Source organism: Anolis carolinensis, chromosome 2, assembly GCF_035594765.1.
Source record: "Anolis carolinensis isolate JA03-04 chromosome 2, rAnoCar3.1.pri, whole genome shotgun sequence".
NCBI classification, from domain to species: Eukaryota; Metazoa; Chordata; class Lepidosauria; order Squamata; family Dactyloidae; genus Anolis; species Anolis carolinensis.
The window spans coordinates 130,318,804-130,340,474 of NC_085842.1; the positions used below are offsets into that span (position 1 = coordinate 130,318,804).

The window sequence follows — 21,671 nt, forward strand, 5'->3', positions numbered from 1 at the left end:
TTTACCTGGCCCCCGCCCTCATTTATAATATAATATTTTTATATCAGTTTTAATAATATAATATATTATATATACATATGATATTGATATATTATCATGTTATACAATGTAATACTAATAATAATACCATATAATAATATTAATTACATGTTATATATTACATATAATATTACAGTATAGTGGTATAGTTCAATATAGTAATATATAATGCTAATATTGTGCTTTGTTAATAATATAATATATTGTATGTACATACAGCTGCTCTGAGTCCCCTTCGGGGTGAGAAGGGCGGGATATAAATGTAGTAAATAAATGTAGTAAATGAATAAATAAATAATTTTAGACTTAGGATTGCCCAAGGTCTGAAATGACTTGAAGGCACACAACAACAACAGCAATCCTAATTAACTTGACTATCTCATTGGCCAGAAGCAGGCCCACACATCCTATTGAAATCCTGATAGGTTTATGTTGGTTAAAATTGTTTTCATTTTTAAATATTTTATTGTTCTTTCATTGTTGTTGTTGTTTTGCACTACAAATAAGACATGTGCAGTGTGCAAAGGGATTTCTTCGTATTTCTTTTTCAAATGATAATTCGGCCCCTCCACAGTCTGAAGGATTGTGGACCGGCCCCCTGCTTAAAAAGTTTGAGGATCTCTGTGCTATGCTGTATATATATTGATGCTGATTGATTGGTTATTGATCTTATGCAACTACATGAACATTGTACGATTGCAGAACTGTTTTATATTTCAACTCAACAAGCAAGAGTAAAGTTTCCTTTGTTCTTTTCAATTCCTCTGCCTGGTCTGAGTCTTTTGCACATGGTGTTAACTGGACGCTACTGATTCCACTATACTCTCACCTGGTAACAGAAATAATCTGGGGTTTTTTTTCATTCCAAGTTCTAGGTTACTGTTTGTAGGATTCCTTCCGTGTTGAAAAAGACCATAAATGGAGTAACAACAACATTTTGCAGGGAGTGATGCATGATCCAGGGATGTTGCCCCCTGTCCTTTTTGGCTTGCTGTCAAACATGGCTTGAGTTTCATTTTCTTTTGTTTCATTCCAGAGCTGGCCATGTACATTAGAGGAGCTGGAAGCCAAAACCAGAGCTCAGCCCAGCTGGTGCAGAATGAGACACAGATGGAGCTGAACTGGGACGCAGCAAGCAAAGAAGGAGAAGGTAAAAAGCCCATGCGCCAAAGGAGCACAGTTTGGATAAAGGTGTGAGCCACTACATAGTACGTCTGTGGCCAGACATAGCTGGAAAAAGGCATACACACACACACACACAAAGACAGAGCTACTTTCTTGGGACATAGCTTCAGGGCTGGACTTTGGATGTAAAGCTAAGAATGTAGAACCCATTGTTAATGTTGTTGACAACCTGGGGGTTCTCTGCCTGGAGTGAGGTGGGGCTGGAGGTGAAAACAGGTGGGGTCAGTCCTTATTTCTTTTCTAATTTCCACCCTTTTTCCATTCCCTCTCTCTTTCTTGCAACCATTTCCCTTCCCATTCCCACAAGATCTTTTCTCCCCAACTCAGAGAGTGGCTAAAGGAGCTAGAGAATATTCTAGCCATGAGTGGAATATTAGGAGGGGAGAGGTTGTGGCTCCACCTTATTGTCCTACGTAAATCGAGTAAGATCCTGTTCACACTACACCATTATGACACTATGATTCCACTTTTAACCACCATAGTCCAATCCTAGAGGATCTGTGATTGGCAGTAGAGAGAAGGGCCTTTAGAAACCTCAGCCAGAGAGCTCCTCTGGTGCCCTAATCAAACTACAAAACCCAGGGTCCCATAGGTTGCAGCAAGTGGAATCATAGTACCATGGTGCTGTAGTGTGAATGGCCTCCAGATGTTTAGGTTCTATCATGCCAGCTCCTATTCCAAGGGAGCAGCTGAACTATTTACCCTTGCCTTTTCAGCCTTCAGCCTGGCTGGCCTGCTCACATACCATGGACTGGAACACATGATGTCTGATGCTCGTGTTGAAGGGGAAGAATGGGAGCAAGTTGGAAAGTCACCCGAGTGGCTACAAGAAGTGGGGAAGCCCAGCTACAAAGTATTGTCCCGGGTGGCAGCAGCTTTTGTAGGCCACAATGAGACCAAGCTGTTGAATTCCCCTGTTACTGTCAGCTTCAACCATCAGAAACCAGTGAGTCATTCATTCTCTAATATTTTCACTGTGCAATTTCCACTACTATAACCTCCCCATTTTACAAGAGGAAGGAAACATTTTATATGAGGAAAGAATGTCCTGGCTGGTCCATCTGTCTCAATCATCCACATTAAGGGCAACAAGGCCAACCCTTCCCAGACTCCAGTTCCCAGCAGCCCCTGGGCAACACCTCTTGGCTGGAAGATAGTCATCAACTGGATCTGTAGCCTAGAAAGTTAACTTTTTTCAGGCTCTGCCTCATTTCTTTTTCCTCACTTCCTGTGGAATAGATGTATTTCTTACCTGCCTCGAACTGAAGGTGCGGGTAAGAAAAGAAATTATTATTATTATTGTTACATATATGCCCAATCTGTCTTTCTATATTTTTGGAATAATTAGCAACTAAGCATGAATCCTGGTCCCCTTTTCCACCATCTTCAGGTACCCCAAAACCTCCAGACTGAGATAACTTCTTTCTTCCTAGGACTGGAAGCCAGGGATGAAAGTGATTTGTGCTTTTTGGAAGCCTGTCAATGGTAGTGGGCACTGGTCTGAAAAAGGCTGCACCCGCTTGACTTCCACAGACAGCCAAACGGTTTGCCAGTGCACTCACATGACCAGCTTCGCGGTTCTTATGGCCTTCTATGACATAGAGGTGAGCCGCAGGGGGTTTGGTACTTCTTAACTTTCCCATGAACAGTTGGTCCTGAGTGAATCAGAAGAGAAGAGAGCAGGAATCACAGCTATTCTGTAAAACAGTGTTGCTCAAAATGGTGTGCTATAAATTGTTGCTGGTCCTTGATGCCAGTGGGCATAAATATGATGCCAGACCCTGGCACACTGGGAAAAAATGATTATTTGTTCTCACCTCAGATAATCTGAAAAAGCACTAATGTAAATGACTTAACAAAAGTGTGAGAAATTGTGATCTCTAGCAGAGGCAGAGGCAGGGAGTGAGTTTACATATTGCAAGCAGGCCTCAACTAATAAAATCCCTCAGCTAACTTTTCCAAACTCTACAAGGAAGTGACAGCAAAAACAACAGAGGATTCTTGCAGCCCCTTTCAGGCGAACATGTTTTGGTTGGTGTATGCTGTTTTGGACTCTACCTTGTAATCTGCACAAATCTTGTGGCTGCGAAATTTCTCTGCAGAGGAAGTGTATTACTCCCTGTCTGGAAATATTATTAATATAAGTGTGAAAAATGTGTGATTTGTTTGTATGTGAGCATAGTATCTGAAGCAACCTTTAATGATCTGGCTCTGCAGGCAGAGATGCAAGTTTCTTCTTCAAGTGTTACACTGGGGTCATGAACAGAGAATGCCTGACAGTGAGAAAGAACTATTTGACAGACCTGGTGGAGTAAACCATTTACTTACACTAGGCATGGGCAAACTTCGGCCCTCCAGGTGTTTTGGACTTCAGCTCCCACAATTCCTAACATCCTGTTAGGAATTGTGGGAGTTGAAGTCCAAAACACCTGGAAGGCCAAAATTTGTGCATCCCTGACTTACATGGACATCTGCTGGAACCCGTGAGGCCAGTCAGTCATGGAAAGTGGCATAGTCAAGGTTTCCAGGAACACAACCCTAACATCCATGCTACTTTCTCACATATTGGGCAGAAATTAAAGCCCTCTGTCATAGTTATCTCCTAGCCGCTGGGGAACTGGAGTTCTAGTTAGACTTTTCAGCTCTTGATTCCCTAAGTTTTCCGCATAGGGCTTCTTTTGTGGGTTCATTATGGCCATCCGCCTGCTAAGACAAGGCTTCTGTTGCAGTGCGTTAACCATTTGTCCTTGTGGCAGGACCGGGGCCTGGACGTCATTACCAAGGTGGGGCTCGTGGTCTCTCTGGTCTGCCTCTTCCTCTCCATCCTCACCTTCCTCTTCTGTCGGGCCATCCGAGGCATCCGCACCACCATCCACCTGCACCTTTGTCTGGCGCTCTTTACTGCCGATGTCATCTTCCTGCTAGGAGCTGGGAACCCTAGCAACATGGTAACTAACTGAGTGCACTTAGCAGGGAGACATTTCAAAGGAAACAGCCAGGACGGACAATAAACAGAACACCAAGATTTTTCTGTACTCTTTGGTAGTAATAGGATAAACACCCATCTTCCGATAGAGGGCACTCTTACTCTGATTGAGGAGATATCCCTGAAGTACTGTTGCTTTAAAGAAATCTGCACTTCTCATTCAGGCTGGTCATGTACAGATAGACAGGATGGTAGAATTGGTGGCAGGTTCCAAGTTATGAGCAGCAGCAACACATTGTGTAAGAGAGGATTTGGACATGACAGTCACAGGAGTACCTCACAATTCCTGTTGATTCATGTTTCCATCACTGAGCTCTCTCTCTGTGCAGAGGATGTTCTGATGTGGGACAAAAGATGAAGAATGCGCCACTTGTTATTTTTATGTTTATGTTGTAGTACCGAGTTAGATTTAGAAATGTCTAGCTGAACTGCAGCTCCTTTTGCCAAAATAGCCATCATAAATTGCATAAACAGTCTGCAGTATATATTTCACTAGAGTGTGCTTGGTATTTTGGCAGGATAGTAAGTCTCAAATATGTGCTCCATGAACAAAATATAGGTTGTGCCTGTTTGTGAAAGAACGGGCTGTTCTACTCTTGGCCAGCAGGGGTTGCCATTTGGCATCTGGAGGACCACATATTTCCAATCCCTATATCAAGGTTTTGTTTCTTCTAGCTCAGGCATGAGCAAACTTTGGCCCTCCAGGTGTTTTGGACTCCAACCCCCACAATTTCTAACAGCCAGTAAGGAGGCTGAGATTTCTGGGATTTGAAGCACAGCACATCTGGGAAGTTTTGCCCATGTCTGCTCTAGCTTAGGAGATTTGTGCAAAAATCTTTAGGCAATAGCTCTTTCATAGTCTCCTTCTGGTCCTTCCTTCCTTTCTAGATCGCATGTGCAATAGTGGCTGGGCTCCTGCATTACTCCTTCCTGTCTGTCTTCTGCTGGATGCTGCTCGAGGGTGTGGAGCTCTACCTGATGGTGGTTCAAGTCTTCAAAACCCACAGCCTCAAGCACTGGCACATATTCCTGGTGGGATATGGACTACCAGCTGTCTTAGTGGGCATCTCAGCTGCCATCAACAGCAAAGGCTACGGCAACAAAAAGTGAGTTGTTTTTGAGATATGGGAGACCATTGAGAACTGCAGGACACTTGAGCTGATGCTTGAACATAGACTACCAACTCCAGAACAGAAAGGTGGACTACCTGGTGGCATGTCAGCAGTTCCTAATAAATGCTTGTGTCACACTTTTGCACTTGAAAAAAGATACATGCAACACCCATTCTAATGTTGGAAGCCCTCGGTGACAAGCCACTGTATTCAATCTGCATGATGAGTCATGAGCTCTCTTCTCAACTGAGGCCACATGTGAAAGGAGAGGGCATTTACAAGTGAACCCATGAGCCTGTCTAATTTGGGTGGAAGGGAAGTACATTCTGATAGTTGCAAAAATTCAACCTCTTCCTTTTCCCACAGTTGCTGGCTTACGAGAGATGGTGGATTCCTATGGAGCTTCTTAGGACCAGTCTCTTTAATTATCATGGTAAAGCCTGAAATATACCCATACCAATTTCCTCTGCCCTCTCTATTAGAAGCCATCTTACAGCCAATGTCAAGTTCTTTTAGAAAAGCATGATCTTTTAGAGATCATAAACTTTTAGAGAAGAGCCAAAAACTCATTTGAGTAGAATGTTCTCAAGTGGTATACAACCAAATGTAATTATGCAAGGCAATTGGCTTCAGTTATTAGACTGAATTACCTATTGTCTCTGATCTGTTAGGAAACAGAGAATATGCCAGTGCATAAAAATAGCAGTGCTTCAGAAGTGTTCTTCAATACTCAAAAATATATCTACTCTCCCATAAAACAACTTGTATATTATGCACTCATGAGACAAAATAGACTTTGGTAAAAAATGATGTGGTTTACTCACAACTTCATGTATTCAGTATACACAGGTACACAACTTATCAGTCAGTTACAGATATGTTTGAGATAGTTTTTGTGCCATCCAGTCAGAACATCTATCTTATAATAAACAGCAGGCAAGTGTTTATAAATCTGCGATCTGAGTAGTCCCAAAGTCTAAAGAAGTCTGTGCTCTGCTCGTCTCAGAGTGGATCATATGCTCTGCAGCCCTCCCACAACTTCTCAGGAAAAACATAGAGCAAGGAAAGAAAGCTGCATACCAGAACATACATACAATAAGTAAACAATAGGATTATAGATAAAAAACAATTTATTAGAGGAGATTTGAAGAAGGTTGTAATTTCCAACACGTTCCTCTCTAGTCCAACTTCTGTCAAGCAGTTGCTGATGGATGGATTGTTTGTTTATTCACTTACAGTGTAGTTGTCCATATGCTCCTGTGAGTTCACTCAGTAATGTTTCCCAGGCCATTTTTTTCTCCACAGGGACATTGGTTCCATCATCTTCTCTGCTTCATCTGATACCAAGCTGTCAGTTCCCATTCTGTCATTACAAGGGAATGGTTTGGGGGCATAGACAGAAATTGGCTGATTTTTAACTCCACTCGACTCCCAGGTCCATTTGGGAGTGTGTTCGAAGATCAGCTTTTTATCTGCATGTCTTCAAACTGAGATTAAAGTTTAGTAAAATGTATGAAAGATTTGTTGGGGAACATTTGGATTGCATGTATTTTAATAGATTTCTAAGGATTTTAATGATTTTTAACTATGTATTTATTTTCTATTTTAATGTTTGTACATTTTCAGTTTAAAATTGTACATTCTTATCTTATTGTTAGCCACTTTGAGTCTCTCCTAAAAGAAAAAGCAAGATATCAATATATAAAACATTTGTGTGCCTACTTGTTTAATTGGAAATTCCAAATACAGTAGAGTCTCACTTATCCAACACTCACTTATCCAAAGTTCTGGATTATCCAATGCATTTTTGTAGTCAATGTTTTCAATATAACGTGATACTTTGGTGCTAATTTTGTAAATACAGTAATTACAACATAACATTACTGCGTATTGAACTACTTTTTCTGTCAAATTTGTTGTATAACATGATGTTTTGGTGCTTCATTTGTAAAATCATAACCTATTTTGATGTTTAATAGGCTTTTTCTTAATCTCTCCTTATTATCCAACATATTCGCTTATCCAATGTTTTGGCGGCCTATTTATGTTGGATAAGTAAGACTCTACTGTAGCTCTTATCCATGACCCCCATCTTAACATAGTTGTATTTCCTTTCCCACATTTGATTTATTTATTGAAACATTGAGCCTTACTGGTATCTATGTCCCACCTTTTTTGCACAGGTCAATGCCATTGTCTTTGTGGTTACTGTCTGGAAGCTTTCTGAGAAGTTTGCCGACATCAATCCCAACATGGGTAAATTAAAAAAGGAAAGGTAAGAAGTCAAGACAAAAGTGGTCTTTCTGAATTTTTCAGTGGTCAAGAGCTGATAACATGGAATATACAGCTTCCCTGTAGCAATGGTGCAATAGTAAATGCCCTTGTGTGGAAAGAATAAGATTATTTCAAAATTCTGCCTTGATATGCAATTTTGCAGACATCATTTCTCAGATTGGGTCTGACTTGGATGCTGCAATTGAGACAGGTCCAATGGATGTCATCTTGGCTCCTGCTTCTCCTGTTTTTATTTTTTTGGATGAGTTTAAATTTGTGCTGTCCAAGGATGTGAGCAGGATCCTTTGAGAAGTAAGAGCCACCACATGTACACTAGATTCTTGCCTTTTCTGGCCTCTGGAAGCAGCTAGACGGGGTTGGCCAATAATGCCTCACTGTCACAAGGGAAGTTTCTATCCTGCCTAAAGAGATATCACATTGCTACAAAAGGCCTTCCAGGACTCCACCATCTATACACATAATAAAAGTGAAAATCTGTATGTGTCCGCTCACACAGACAGCCTCCAGCCTCCACAAACAGGCTATAGTTCCCAGTGCTGAGGAGCCACCAAGTCACTCTCTCCCAGCACATTGCAGATTACAGGGATCACATCCCAGTGTTCCTTTCTCTTGCCATGTGCACTGCCTCTCCCTTAACCCTTTTTATATCATTTCCTATGGCACACAATAAACAAAGGAATTGATCAGCAACTGAACATACTGGAGAGGTTTGGGGAGAATTCATCATGATTTATAGGAGTTGTAGGGACTGGGATTTCTAGTTCATCTGCAATCTAAGAGCACTCTGAACTCCACCAATGATGGACCTGGAACTAATTTGTCACACAGACCCAACATGGCCACATTTGCATACTGGTGGGGTTTGGGGGTGATCGACCTTGACATCCAGGAGTTATAGTTCATCTGTATTCAGATGGCGGATCTGATGACGGATCTGGAACAAACTTGGCACACAAATTCAACATGGCCAACTGGGAATACTGGTGGACTTGGGAGATGACCGACCTTTATCTCTGGAAGTTATAGTTCACCTGTTTTCCGTGAGCATTCTGAACCCCACTAATGACTGATCTGGACCAAACTGGATACACAGACCCAACACTGCCAACTTAGGGTGATTGACCTTGGCATCAGAGTTATAGTTCATCCGGACTCAGGGAACGCTGAACCCAGCAAGTGATGGATCTGGACCAAACTTGCCACACAGACTCTACATGGCCGACTGGGAATCCTGGGGGAGTTTTGGAAAGGTTGACCCAAGATTTTTGGCAATTGTAGTTCGCCCACATCCTTATGATCCTAATGGGAGCATTCATAAAAAAACAAAAACAAAAGCAAACACTGAGGTTTTTTTCTAAGAAATAGAGTAACATATGACCAAATCGATATTACCCAACAGCCACAAACAAACATTTTCAAATAACCCGGGCATCGCTGGATACCCAAGCTAATTCTGAATAATTATTGGCCAATCTCAAGCATTCCATTTTGGGGCAAGGTTTTACAATACATGATACAATCCCAGTTCAAGGGATTTCTGGATGAGATAGGTTATCTAGATCTCTTTCAGTCTGGCTTCAGGTCTAGTTGTGAGACAGAGACAGCTTTGGTCGCCTTGATGGATAACATATGCAGGGAACTAAACGGGGAGTACATCCCTCTTGGTCCTGCAGGACCTCTCACTGGCTCTTAACAGCATCATCCACTGCTTCCATCTGGGATGGGATTTAGAGGCACTGTTATGCATTAGTTCTGGACTAGTGTACCAACTGCGCCCATTCCTTGAGATGTCAGATCTGGCCACAGTGACACATTGATTACCTCCTGATTGGACTCCTGTACCATACTACATGAGGTTTGTCCTGTACCTTACTACATGAGTAAGTCTAGATGCAGCAGCCGGAACGCTGCCCTAGGCCAGTTATAGGTACCATATAACTCCCTTGTTAAAATAGCTTCACTGGTCTCCTGTTAGTTTCCAAGCATCATTCAAAGTGCTGGTTATGACCTATAAAGCCTTGTACGGCTTTGGTCCAGACTATCTGAACAACCATGTTTCCTGATATAAACCCTGTGGAACTCCCTACCACTGAAGACGTGACCCATCCCTGTTTTCCTATTGCTGGCAGGCAAGAAGGTTTCTCTTCAAGCAGGCTTTTAATATGTAATTATTCTCAACAAAGAAATCAGGATGCTGGCTTTGTATTTTGTTTTTAACTTATTTTATCTTTTTCAAACAATTGTATACTGTTTTTAAAATGGTTTTGTTTCCACTAAGCTTATCTATGAGCTGCCTTGCTACCAACTTTGGGGAAAAGGTGACATATAAATTCAATAGAATACAATAATATTGGGGGAGAACTAATAAAAACATTTTGTTGCTATTTAGGGACCTCTGCTGTAGCAATTCCTCTTCAATGCATGCACTGAGCCTAGTCCTATAGATTCCTTTAAGGCCAGGAATCATGGCACTGCCAGCCTAAGCTTTTTTCCAATCCTCTTTTTTGCCAGGGTGCTCACAATTACTGCCATCGCCCAGCTCTGTATCCTGGGCACCACTTGGATCTTCGGCATGTTTCAGTTCAGCGACCACACCCTTGTCATGTCTTACATCTTTACCATCCTCAACAGTCTGCAAGGGCTTTTCATCTTTCTCCTGCATTGTTTGCTCAACAAACAGGTATCTGCAACATGGGAATGGCAAATGGATGGGAACACCTTAACTGCAATCTATGTTCTCATTTGCAGTCAAAGCTCTAATAAACTTATGGGGACTTGATTCTGAGTACATGTGAATAGGATTGAACTCAGTGTTTTATTAGTGTTGTTACTGGATAAGAAAGCCAAGGTGCATTATTTACAAATGTTAGGCATAGAATGATTTTTGTACAGAAATGTTAACACCCTAAATCATAGAATCATAGAATCATAGAATAGTAGAGTTGGAAGAGACCACATGGGCCATCTAGTCCAACCCCCTGCTAAGAAGCAGGAAATCGCATTCAAAGCACCCCCGACAGATGGCCATCCAGCCTCTGCTTAAAAGCCTCCAAGGAAGGAGCCTCCACCACGGCCCCGGGGAGAGAGTTCCACTGTCGAACAGCTCTCACAGTGAGGAAGTTCTTCCTGATGTTCAGGTGGAATCTCCTTTCCTGTAGTTTGAAGCCATTGTTCCGTGTCCTAGTCTGCAGGGCAGCAGAAAACAAGCTTGCTCCCTCTTCCCTATGACTTCCCTTCACATATTTGTACATGGCTATCATGTCTCCTCTCAGCCTTCTCTTCTGCAGGCTAAACATGCCCAGCTCTTTAAGCCGCTCCTCATAGGGCTTGTTCTCCAGACCCTTGATCATTTTAGTCGCCCTCCTCTGGACGCTTTCTAGCTTGTCAACATCTCCCTTCAATTGCGGTGCCCAAAATTGGACACAGTATTCCAGGTGTGGTCTGACCAAGGCAGAATAGAGGGGGAGCATAACTTCCCTGGATCTAGACGCTATTCCCCTATTGATGCAGGCCAGAATCCCATTGGCTTTTTTAGCAGCCGCATCACATTGTTGGCTCATGTTTAACTTGTTGTCCACGAGGACTCCAAGGTCTTTTTCGCACACACTGCTGTCAAAGATAATAGGCATACCATAATTAACAATGTAGATGTGTTCGTGGGCATTAGTTAGTACAAGAAGCAGAAGTAATATGAATAGAATAGTCAGTCTTTCCCAGATCATGTGTTATTGCATTGTTTAATGAAGGCAAGCTGCTGCAATGCAACACCCACAATGTTTCTCCAAACCTTCTTCACTGTCCCAACCTAAAGTGCCAATGCCACAAAAAATTTACAGCAAGCTAGAAGACTTGAGTGGCTTTACGAAGCAGCTTCACTGCCAAAGGCTTTGTCAATGGAGATATGCCTGTATGCACAAACCAAACCTGTTTTCTGTTTATAGGTACGCGATGAATACTACCGCTGCTTCTGCAAATTTAACAAGGATCATAGCAGTGACAAGTACTCAGACATGAGCTCCACAGCAGGTTCCAACACGTTGCGGGTAAGATGAAACAGTGGAGGGTGTTGGGGTTTGATCACTCTTCTTCAGTGAAGCTATTAGCTGGGCTGCATCCTTGTGCCATCACAGCCATGGCTTGAGCATGGCCACAATTCCTGCAGTTGCTCCTAAAGATCTAAAATAATCATGGAGGCAAACTAATTGGAAGAATGCATGGTTTTAACTAACTCACTAAAGATCCTTTGTTGAAATTGAATTAGACAATGATGAGTTGAGGTAGTTCAGGTTACTTCTTAAAAGTAATGGTTCAAAACAAGAACATTGCTACATGTGAAACATTTATTGGCTTTACCCAAGTAAGAGTAGGAAGGAATATCTTTAAAGGTATGATTCATCTGTGAAACTAAAACTGAGGCAGGAAAACAAGAAATAAAAATACAACCCAATAAAGATGAACAGCTGTAAACATTTTGAAGGGGGAATGGGGTGACAGAACTAAGTGTTTGTAGTTTCCATACCTAGTGACACAAACTGTTGCACACTACAGAAAGCACTAGCCAGTCTGTGGCTGGCAGGCAGGTAAAGGTAAAGGTTTTCCCCTGATATTAAGTTCAGTCGTATCCAACTAGGGGATTGGTGCTCATCTTTATTTCTAAGCCAGCGTTGTCCGTAGACACCTCCAAGGTCATGTGGCCAGCATGACTGCATGGAGCAACGTTACCTTCCCATCAAAACAATACCTATTGATCTACTCACATTTGCATGTTTTTGAACTGCTAGGTTGGCAGAAGCTGGGGCTAACAGCGGGCGCTCACTCCACTCCTCAGATTTGAACCTGCGACCTTTTGGTCTGCAAGTTCAGCAGCTCTTTAACACGCTACGCCATCGCCATCGGGGGCTCCCCTCTGGCTGGCAAGTGTTATGTTAATTAATATGCCTGTGCTGCCTTCAAGATAGATGAGGGCCCACCCTAATATATAAATGGTTAAAGTAAGAAGTGTGCCTTATATTTAAATTCTGACATCTAAATTGGAAGTAAGTTGGTATATAATGTGTGCTGAATCTATTATTTAACATTTATTGGCTTTAGCTGGAACCAAGCCCAAACTAAACTATTTCAGCTGCCAGTGAACCTGAATCAAAGAATTCAATGGTGTAATTCCTTGAAAGCAACACACCACTTTCCATTAAGTGCATTAAAGCTGCAGTCAGCGAGGGAGGCTTCTAGTCATTTTGAGCTGATAAGGTGTAATTTCCTTGGAATATTTACAAGGTTTCAGGTCTTATTTCTGATGGCCCATGATAACGGACTTACTCAATAGGATGTCAGAGGGATGCATGATGGACATATATTATTCTCATAGACTTAAAAGAGTATTAAGGCTCAAGCTATATTCTTTGTCTCCTGTAGGCACAGAAGTCCTCCAGAGAATCAGGAATGTAGCAACGCTCTTTAGAACCAACTTCTTGAAGTGCTGCTTTGCACAATTACACATCCTGTAACTGAGGCAGGACTCTCTTCAGAAGAGGTACCCGGTGATACAGGCCCTATTACAACGGGGACAATAGAACTGCCAGAAGCCTATATAAGGACACACTTGGCAAGCACAACTGGAGCAATGCTTTTAAGCAGATGTGGGCACAAGTCTCTTCAGCAAGGGCCCCCTTCTTCCTTCAAGCTAAGGCACTCATCTCTCAAAAAGATATGGGAGTAAATCTATAAAGAGGTACTTGCACACTTGACACTTTTTCCAAATGCCTGTACAGTGGATATTACTGAGCCTTGCAGTGAAATTACTGCTCCAGAACTAGCTGTAGGTGCATCAGTAGCCAATTATCTGAGCTCCAAAGTGGACTTCTTATGACAGGTGGAAGTTTTCTGTTCGTCAACACCATACCCTTTATGGACTAAGCCATAGATCTTATCCCAGAGCTGTTATTTTTAACCTTTGCTTGGCCACTGATAGCCTGTTTGCCAGATGTAAGTATTGAGACCCACCCCTTAGTCAATCAGTCTTTTTGCGTTAGCTTAGGAGGATATTGACTGCAACAAAAATAACCCAAATGGAGTGCAACGGGGGAAAAGACTCCATTCAAAGCTTTCTCATGAGCTGGAAGAGGAAACTACCTGGAGTGGAATAAGTCCTCAGCATTTTGACTCAAAACTTGGAGGAATTCTGCTTATACCTGTCAAATTTATTTGACCTTATTTATTGAAGACTTCAAAAATTGAAATCTAGTACTCAGCTAAATAAATATGCACCTAGATATTATACCATTGTAGACTGTGATTTCTAACTATCCACCCATTAATCTGAAGCATGTCTCACAACCGCTTTAATATTTACATTTTAATAAAATGCATTTTGTGAATCTGAATTATGCTGTCTTTCAAAATGGAAGGGGGAGGAGAAAGAAGTGAGAAGAAAGGCATATAATTCCTCTTAAGTGAAAGACAGAATATGAAAGAAAACTGAAAGATCTATGTATATTCTGAAAAAGTGAAACTTACTAGGATTACAGTATTGCCATTGTAATGCCTCTGAAGGATCAATCAGACAGTAATACTTTCAAAAATCAATTTATTCTAATACTTAGCTATTCCGAAAATAAAATCATCTCATGTAAAAAGCCCACTGGCTAAAGATGAAGCAAAATACCACCTGGGCAGTTTGTAAAACATCCGCTTTAAGTTCCCACTCCCCAATAGGGTATTAAAAAACAAAAAACAAAATATAGCGTTCTGGTTTCAGCAGGAGAAAGCAATACAGCATATTTGGTTTCAAGTTCCACCATGGAGTAGCTGAAGAGTATCCCCATTGGCACAGGCTACCGGCTCTGTTCAACTGTAAGAGAGAAAGAAAGACAGCTAGTCAGGGGATTTCTCAAGCAAAACTTCCATTAAGCTAAAGCTGTGTAGGCAGACTACTAAGAGCTCAAAATGAGTCTGTAGCCCAGTTCAGCAGGCTCTGTTTTCAGTATGTGGCCATTCCCCTGAAGATCATCCAGGAGAGCAAGGCCATTTTGGACATTTCCATTCAACCCCAAACCTCTCACCTTAGGTGCCAACTGATGTTTGCTCAAAAGGTTCACTTCTTATTGAAGCACTAGCTATGCTAAGCCACGCTGTGGCCCAATCTGGTTCAATGAAAAAAAACCCAGGAAAGAGTTCTTTCTCCCACCCTAGACCTTCCACAGATATATAAAGAGAAGCCTCCCATAGGATAGTAAACCATGTGGGTGTCCCCTGGGCAATATCCTTGGTGACGGCCTATTTTCTCACACTAGGAACAAGGCTATTCAATGCTAATCAAGTTGGCCAATTGCAACATTTCTTGCAGTAAATAAAGAACACCTCTCAGAAAACAGTGGAATACCAGACATGAAACAATGAGGGCCAGCTAACACCTCCCAACAAAGGATTCCCCCAGGCAGAAAGTAGCCAGGGTTTGAAGCAGCAAGGCCATTCAATGCTAATGAAGTTGGCCAATTGGAGCATTCACGCCTGTAGCATAAAAGTGTTATTTCTGCCATCCTGGACCTTCCACAGATACATAAAGAGAAGCCTCCCAAAGGATGGCAAAACATCTGGGTGTCCCGTGGGTAACATCCTTGCTGACGGCCTCCAGTTGTCTCACACCAGAAGCAGCTTGCTGTTTCTGAAGTCACTCCTTACAGCCTTTCTGTGGCAATGCCTCAGAGCCTTGGCCTTGCGTAACTCCTTGTGAGTAGCCATCCCTTGTGGCCCCGCCCACACCACTTACTAAAGGGTGGAGACTGCTTGGTAGTTGCTGAGGGGAGGAGCTGTCTGTTACAATGGTTACTAAGGGAGGAGAGTGCTTGGCAGTTGCTGAGGGATTTTGCCTTTCTCAAGTGTCAGGTTTGTGAGAAATTTAAAAACCCCAAAGTAGTTCGAATGCCATGGTGTGTCCAAATTTCATAGTAATCGGTGGAGTAGTGTGGGAGATATGAGGTCCCTCACTGACGGACATTACATTTTTATTTATATAGATTACAGGGTTACCAGAAACAAGCGGATAATTTATACTAGTACATTGCCGTAGCTAACCTAATGTTTAGTTCTAGAATAATAGAATAGTAGAGTTGAAAGAGACATCACGGGCCATCCAATCCAACCCCCTGCCAAGAAGCAGGAAAATCGCATTCAAGGCGGGGTAGACAGATGGCCATCCAGCCTCTGTTGAAAAGCCTGCAAAGAAGGAGCCTCCACCACAGTCCAGGGCAGAGAGTTCCACTGCCGAACAGCTCTCAGAGTGAGGAAGTTCTTCCCGATATTCAGGTGAAATCTCCTTTTCTGTAGTTTGAAGCCATTGTTCCGTGTCCTAGTCTGCAGGGCAGCAGAAAACAAGCTTGCTCCCTCCTCCCTATGACTTCCCTTCACGTATTTGTACATGGCTATCATGTCTCCTCTCCGCCTTCTCTTCTGCAGGCTAAACATGCCCAGTTCTTTAAACCGCTCCTCATAGGAGCTCCCAGATGGCGTAGTGGACTAAGTGACTTGAAGGGTGGGTTGCTGACCTGAAAGCTGCCAGGTTCGAATCCCACCCGGGGAAGAGTGCGGATGAGCTCCCTCTATCAGCTCTAGCTTCATGCGGGGACATGAGAGAAGCCTCTCCCACAAGGATGGTAAAAACATCAAAACATCCGGGTGTCCCCTGGGCAACGTCCTTGCAGACGGCCATTTCTCTCACTACAGAAGAGACTCAAGTTGCTCCTGACACGAAAAAAAGCCGTTCTCATAGGGCTTGTTCTCCAGACCCTTGATCACTTTAGTTGCCCTCCTCTGGACACATTCCAGCTTGTCAACATCTCCCTTCAACAGTGGTGCCAGAATTGAACACAGTATTCCAGGTGTGGTCTGACCAAGGCAGAATAGAGGGGTAGCATGACTTCCCTGGATCTAGACACTATACTCCTATTGATGGATCAAAATCCCATTGGCTTTTTTAGCAGCCACATCACATTGTTGGCTCATGTTTAACTTGTTGTCCACAAGGACTCCAAGATCTTTTTGACATGTACTGGTGTCGAGCCAGGTGTCCCCCATTCTGTATCTTTGCATTCCATTTTTTCTGCCAAAATGAAGTATCTTGCATTTGTCCCCGTTGAACTTCATTATGTTAGTTTCGGCCCATCTCTCTAGTCTGTTAAGATCGTTCTGAAATCTGCTCCTGTTTTCTGGAGTGTTAGCTATCCCTCCCAGTTTGGTGTCATCTGCAAACTTGATAATTGTGCTTTTGAACAGCATAAACAGAACCTATGCCAGGAAGACAAGCTCACTCGAGACAATTTCTAATGCTTACTATACGTGGAGATGTCTATCTCTTCAGGGAGTTCAGCTACATTGACTTCAAAGCGGTCCTGCACATCATTGAGTATCTTGGCATCACTTTCATCTGACACAAAGGTAACAGCCAGACCTTTTGTACCAAAGCGCCCGGCCCTGGCTACCTGCAATGAAAAGAGTGTATAGTAAGGATACAATGAAGCCTTTCTTGGCTCTGAATTCACATCCCACAGATCTGATTGCAGGAAATGGGTCATCTACTCAGCCAACACTGAATATATTAGCATTTATGAGAGTGCAATGCATAATCTTAACTTCCTTAAAAGAAATTTGAAATACAGGTTATGTTCAACAGCATTAAGTAGGTTGAATGAAGAAAAATTAGGAAATGCCAATGTCAAAAGAGCAGAGAAAGTTTCAGCTGTCTGATTAGGAGCTCCTAGGACCTGTTTCCTGGACAATCTGGAATAGAGAAGAGAGCTAGTATCATGGAGAAACAACCCTCATCTAAACAGAGTAACTCATTTGTTTGGCTCACACTGAAGCTCACCCTGTGCAAATAGGTATCTGAATCCTCAGGCATGTCATAGTTGAATACAATGTTAACCCTCTCTATGTCCATCCCACGTCCAAACAAATTTGTGGCCACCAAGATCCGACGCTGGAAGTCCTTAAACTGCTGGTATCTTGAGAGTCTGAAATGATCAAAAAAAGAAGCAACTGAACCTTCATGAATGACAACGCATCATTTCTCTTGAACTGGACCCAATTCACAGAACACCTCCATCCCTCCCAATCAGGACATGTGTGCCCTTACACACATGCACAGACATTTCCTAAATCATCTCAACATACCTGTCATGCATATCCAACTCAAAAGATTTACAACATGCATACAGTCATAAAAGGCCAAAGTTCCGACCTCCAGATGAAAGACAAAGCTCCCATCAGGCCTAGCCTGCATTGGCAGTGAAGAATGCTGGAAGGTAAAGTCTAACATTTATAGAGCCAAATCTTGGATACAGGATTTAGCCTTTGGGTATGTTCAGAAGCTATGAAAGTGAATCAAGGGAAAATCTACATTCCTGCATGGCCTCCCTTCCTTCTATGCAGCAAGCCAGGGTCAACTATTTTATCTCAATAGGTATAGGCAGTCTCCCAACACCTGGTCCCCTCCGGATCTCCTGGAGTTCGATTTTCTGCCCAAAACATTATCAGAATGAGTCAAATGCTACAAACACAATTCTACAGAAAGTTTAATGCTATTTCATAATAAAACTTTTGTATGCTATCAATTACAGGTAAAGGCACATGTATTTTATTAAAAAATATATTGTAAGGTACCTTGAGCTGCAGTTTTGAAAAAGGAAGCAAAATGTAAATAAAGTAATTAGGGGAAATGGTTTATTTGTGTTGCTGTCATACAATACAGCCATCCTGCTGCACTCACCTCTCTTCCTGAGTCATGCCTCTGTGAATAGCGATGGCTGGGAAGTTCTGCTCAACCAGAAGCTGAGCCAATGCCATGCAGCGCTGCACTGACTTCACAAATATCACAACCTGCAAAGGGGCAAGAGGGAAAAAATGTCTCAAGAGCTTGCCAGCTTTGCTCAAACTCCAGCTCTTGAGCTCAGGAGCCCTTGTTAAGAGCCCTCTCCCATGTGTACCTGGTTGAACTCTAGCACATCCAGTAGGTCAAAGAGTTTGCGGTTCTTCTCTGTGTCCTTCAGCTTCACATAGTATTGCTGCAGGCCATGGAGAGTCAACTTGGTCTCATCATCCACAAACACCTCCATAGGCTGCAAACAGTAAAAGACTATTATAATCATTTATCAATAACAACAGCCAAACCCTCCACCCACTTCTTGCTTTGAAAACCAGAAGTATCAAATTGGCATAGTAGTCTGCATTATTTTGATTGCTACATGGGCATAAAGGGGGTAGGCTATTATATCTGCAAAAGTGTAAATTAAATCTCCACACACTAAAGAGCTTCCTATGCCCAATATGAAGGAACGAATTCCTGCTACTGTTAATTATCCATAAAAAGTGGTTGAAGTGCCTGACAGTAAAGGAATCTAACTTGATAGGCATGAATCAAGGCCCTAAATTAACGTTTTATCCACAGGTGTCCTGGTGTCCCCAGGATAGCTATTTCAATACAGCTCTCTTTTATGAATGACAGCATTTAGTAACATCACTCTGAAGCTGCACAACCATTACAACAATGCTCCAGGTTGTCACATTTTCTACTACACTGGATACTTCCTTTGCCTGTCCATTACACACTTACTCCAATTAGTGAGGAAATGAGATACCTCATCCTCTTCAAGTAATAAGGCACATACTTTGCATGCTAAAAGGTCCCAAGTTTAATTTCAGTTAAAACAGTGGTTCTCAACCTGTGGATTCCCAGATGTTTTGGCCTTCAACTCCCAGAAATCCTAATAGCTGGTAAACACCTGAAGACCCACCGGTTGAGAACCACTGAGTTAAAAGGATTCTTCAAACCCTGGAGCCACGACTTACATCCTGCATGAACTTCCTGCAAACGGGCCTGATCTCTTTGCTCAGGGTGGCACTAAACATCATACACTGTTTCTCATGAGGAGTCAGTCGAAAAATCTCCTGCACATCCCGGCGCATGTCTACAAAAAAACAAGAGAGTTAATGATCTGGGTTCTAAACTCAATGATGCATTAATCCAAATTCTAGCTCTTATCCCCATTCCCAAGATGCATCATGCCTCTGCTCTTCTGTGGTTTGAAGAATGGGGGCAGAACTGCAGACTGTGATGGTCCCTAGAGAACCTCTCCTCAATTTATGGGACCCCTTTGGATCAGTTTCATTCAACAAAATGTCCTAAAGAACCTCCCAGCCTTCTTCCTCAACATTTGGGGAATGATCCTCCACATCTCTACTGTGTAAGCCATAGTGTTTTTAGTCTGCGCCAAATCAGCCCAAAATTTACCTTCACATACTACTTCATTTCCCTGTTAGAAAAAAGTTAAAACACTTCTTTGAACTAGATCTGGCAGACTTTCCCCAAAATGATGGATTCCAAATGTCCCTAATTATGACTCGCTTCGTTTCTGATCAGCATTACCAATGAACAGTTTATAGGAAGAAACAAATGGAATAAATACAGCTAACATAAAATAAACTATGAAAACTATAGTTCAACAATATCTGGTGATTGGGAATGCTTAGATATAATTTGCAAGTGTGTCGCAACTAGTCTGATTCTGGTCTGTAGGCAAGCATAACTGGTGAGATCTTTAATGCCATTTCTCTTCAAAGTGGAAAAGCAGTACAGTATAAAATAAACTTCTAAGTTTTTATTTTCTATCTGAAACTTCTAAAAGCCATGCTTTGAAAAAGACTGTGTTTTGCAATGTGAAACCACAGTTTAGTACCTCATTGGAAACAATTTTCACACAGAAAAGATTAAAAACTTCGGACTGTGACAACAAAAACTAACATCTCCTTCATCGAAGCCGTCCCAAACTGTCCCTTACCCAGCTGCTCAAGCATCTTATCACATTCATCCAACACAAAATGCTTCACGTTGCGCAGGTTGAGCGTCTTGTTGCGAACAAGTGCTAGAATACGGCCTGGGGTCCCCACCACGATATGCGGACAATTCTTTTTCAACACATCTTCATCCTTCTTGATGGAAAGGCCCCCAAAGAAGACTGATACCTGCAGGTCAATTAGGAGTCATTGTTATACAGATTGACAAAACCAGCTATCTACCGTAATGACAAAACCTTTGTGATTCGGCTGCAATCTACAATCGCTGCTATACAGAATAAAACATACTAGTATTAAATTTCAGTTAAAATCCAATAAAACATATTCAAAGCTAAAATTCATAGACCCCCTGACTTGCTCTTAAAAGCCTTCCTCTTTAGAAGCCTGTCTAAATGAAAAGGTTTTAGCCTGCCACCAGAAGGACAGCAGGGAGGGGGCCATTCTGGCTTCCCTGTGCAAGGAGTTCTAGAGTCGAGGGACAGCCACCGGGAAGGCCCTCTCTTGTATCCCCCACCACAGATACCTGGGCTTCCAGGGGGAGTGTGACCCCATCCAGCACAGACTGCATCCCTATTCCCTGATCTGCCTTCCAACTGACCAGGAATACCTCTGTCTTGTCTAGATTAAGTTTCAATTTGTTTGCCCTCATCCAGTCCATTAGGGTCAGAATAGCTTCCTTGGCTTTGGATGGAAACAAGTAGTAGAGTTGGGTGTCATCTGCATATAGGTGGTACTGTTCTCCAAAGTTCTGGATAACTCTCCCAGAGGTTTCAAGTATACGTTAAACAGCATGGGGGACCCCTGAGAAACCCCACAGGTCAACAGCTAGGGGTTCAAACAGGAGTCTCTCAGCAGTACTTTCTGGGTACACCCATCCAGGAAGGACCAGAGCCACTGTAAGACAGTACCTCCTAGTCTCATCCAAGTGAGATGACCCAGAAGGATACCATGGTCAATGGTACTGAAAGCTGCTGAGAGATCCAAGAGAACCAACAGGGACACACTCCCCCTGTCTAGCTCTCTGCATAGGTCATCCATCAAGGCAACCAAAGCTGTCTCTGTTCCATAGCCAGGCCTGAAACCAGATTGAAATGGATCTAGATAATCTGTTGGGAGGCCACCACATGCTCAAAAACCTAGCTCAAAAAGGGGAGGTTGGACACTGGTCGATAGTTTCCATTATGGAGGGGTTCAGAGATGGCTTTTTAAAT

General features: G+C 42.5%; 2 protein-coding genes across 2 annotated transcripts in view; one reads left to right on the forward strand and one right to left on the reverse strand.

Moving 5' to 3' along the window:
- Positions 1-13,997, forward strand: part of adgre5 (adhesion G protein-coupled receptor E5) — a 28,218-nt gene extending 14,221 nt beyond the window's left edge. The window contains exons 6-15 of the mRNA XM_062970520.1: positions 1,076-1,189; positions 1,941-2,170; positions 2,658-2,828; positions 3,981-4,172; positions 5,099-5,316; positions 5,689-5,755; positions 7,506-7,597; positions 10,129-10,297; positions 11,559-11,660; positions 13,030-13,997. Of these exons, the coding sequence (XP_062826590.1) occupies positions 1,076-1,189; positions 1,941-2,170; positions 2,658-2,828; positions 3,981-4,172; positions 5,099-5,316; positions 5,689-5,755; positions 7,506-7,597; positions 10,129-10,297; positions 11,559-11,660; positions 13,030-13,062 (1,388 nt within the window). The 3' untranslated portion in view covers positions 13,063-13,997. The remainder of the gene's footprint in view (positions 1-1,075; positions 1,190-1,940; positions 2,171-2,657; positions 2,829-3,980; positions 4,173-5,098; positions 5,317-5,688; positions 5,756-7,505; positions 7,598-10,128; positions 10,298-11,558; positions 11,661-13,029) is intronic.
- Positions 13,998-14,183: 186 nt separating this feature from the next.
- The window catches only part of ddx39a (DExD-box helicase 39A), a 32,120-nt gene continuing 24,632 nt past the window's right edge, over positions 14,184-21,671 (reverse strand). Inside the window, exons 5-11 of the mRNA XM_003217302.3 lie at positions 20,445-20,628; positions 19,456-19,574; positions 18,594-18,725; positions 18,377-18,486; positions 17,477-17,621; positions 16,943-17,090; positions 14,184-14,464 (exon numbers count right to left, since the gene is read on the reverse strand). Coding sequence (XP_003217350.1) covers positions 14,448-14,464; positions 16,943-17,090; positions 17,477-17,621; positions 18,377-18,486; positions 18,594-18,725; positions 19,456-19,574; positions 20,445-20,628 — 855 coding nt within the window. The 3' untranslated portion in view covers positions 14,184-14,447. The remainder of the gene's footprint in view (positions 14,465-16,942; positions 17,091-17,476; positions 17,622-18,376; positions 18,487-18,593; positions 18,726-19,455; positions 19,575-20,444; positions 20,629-21,671) is intronic.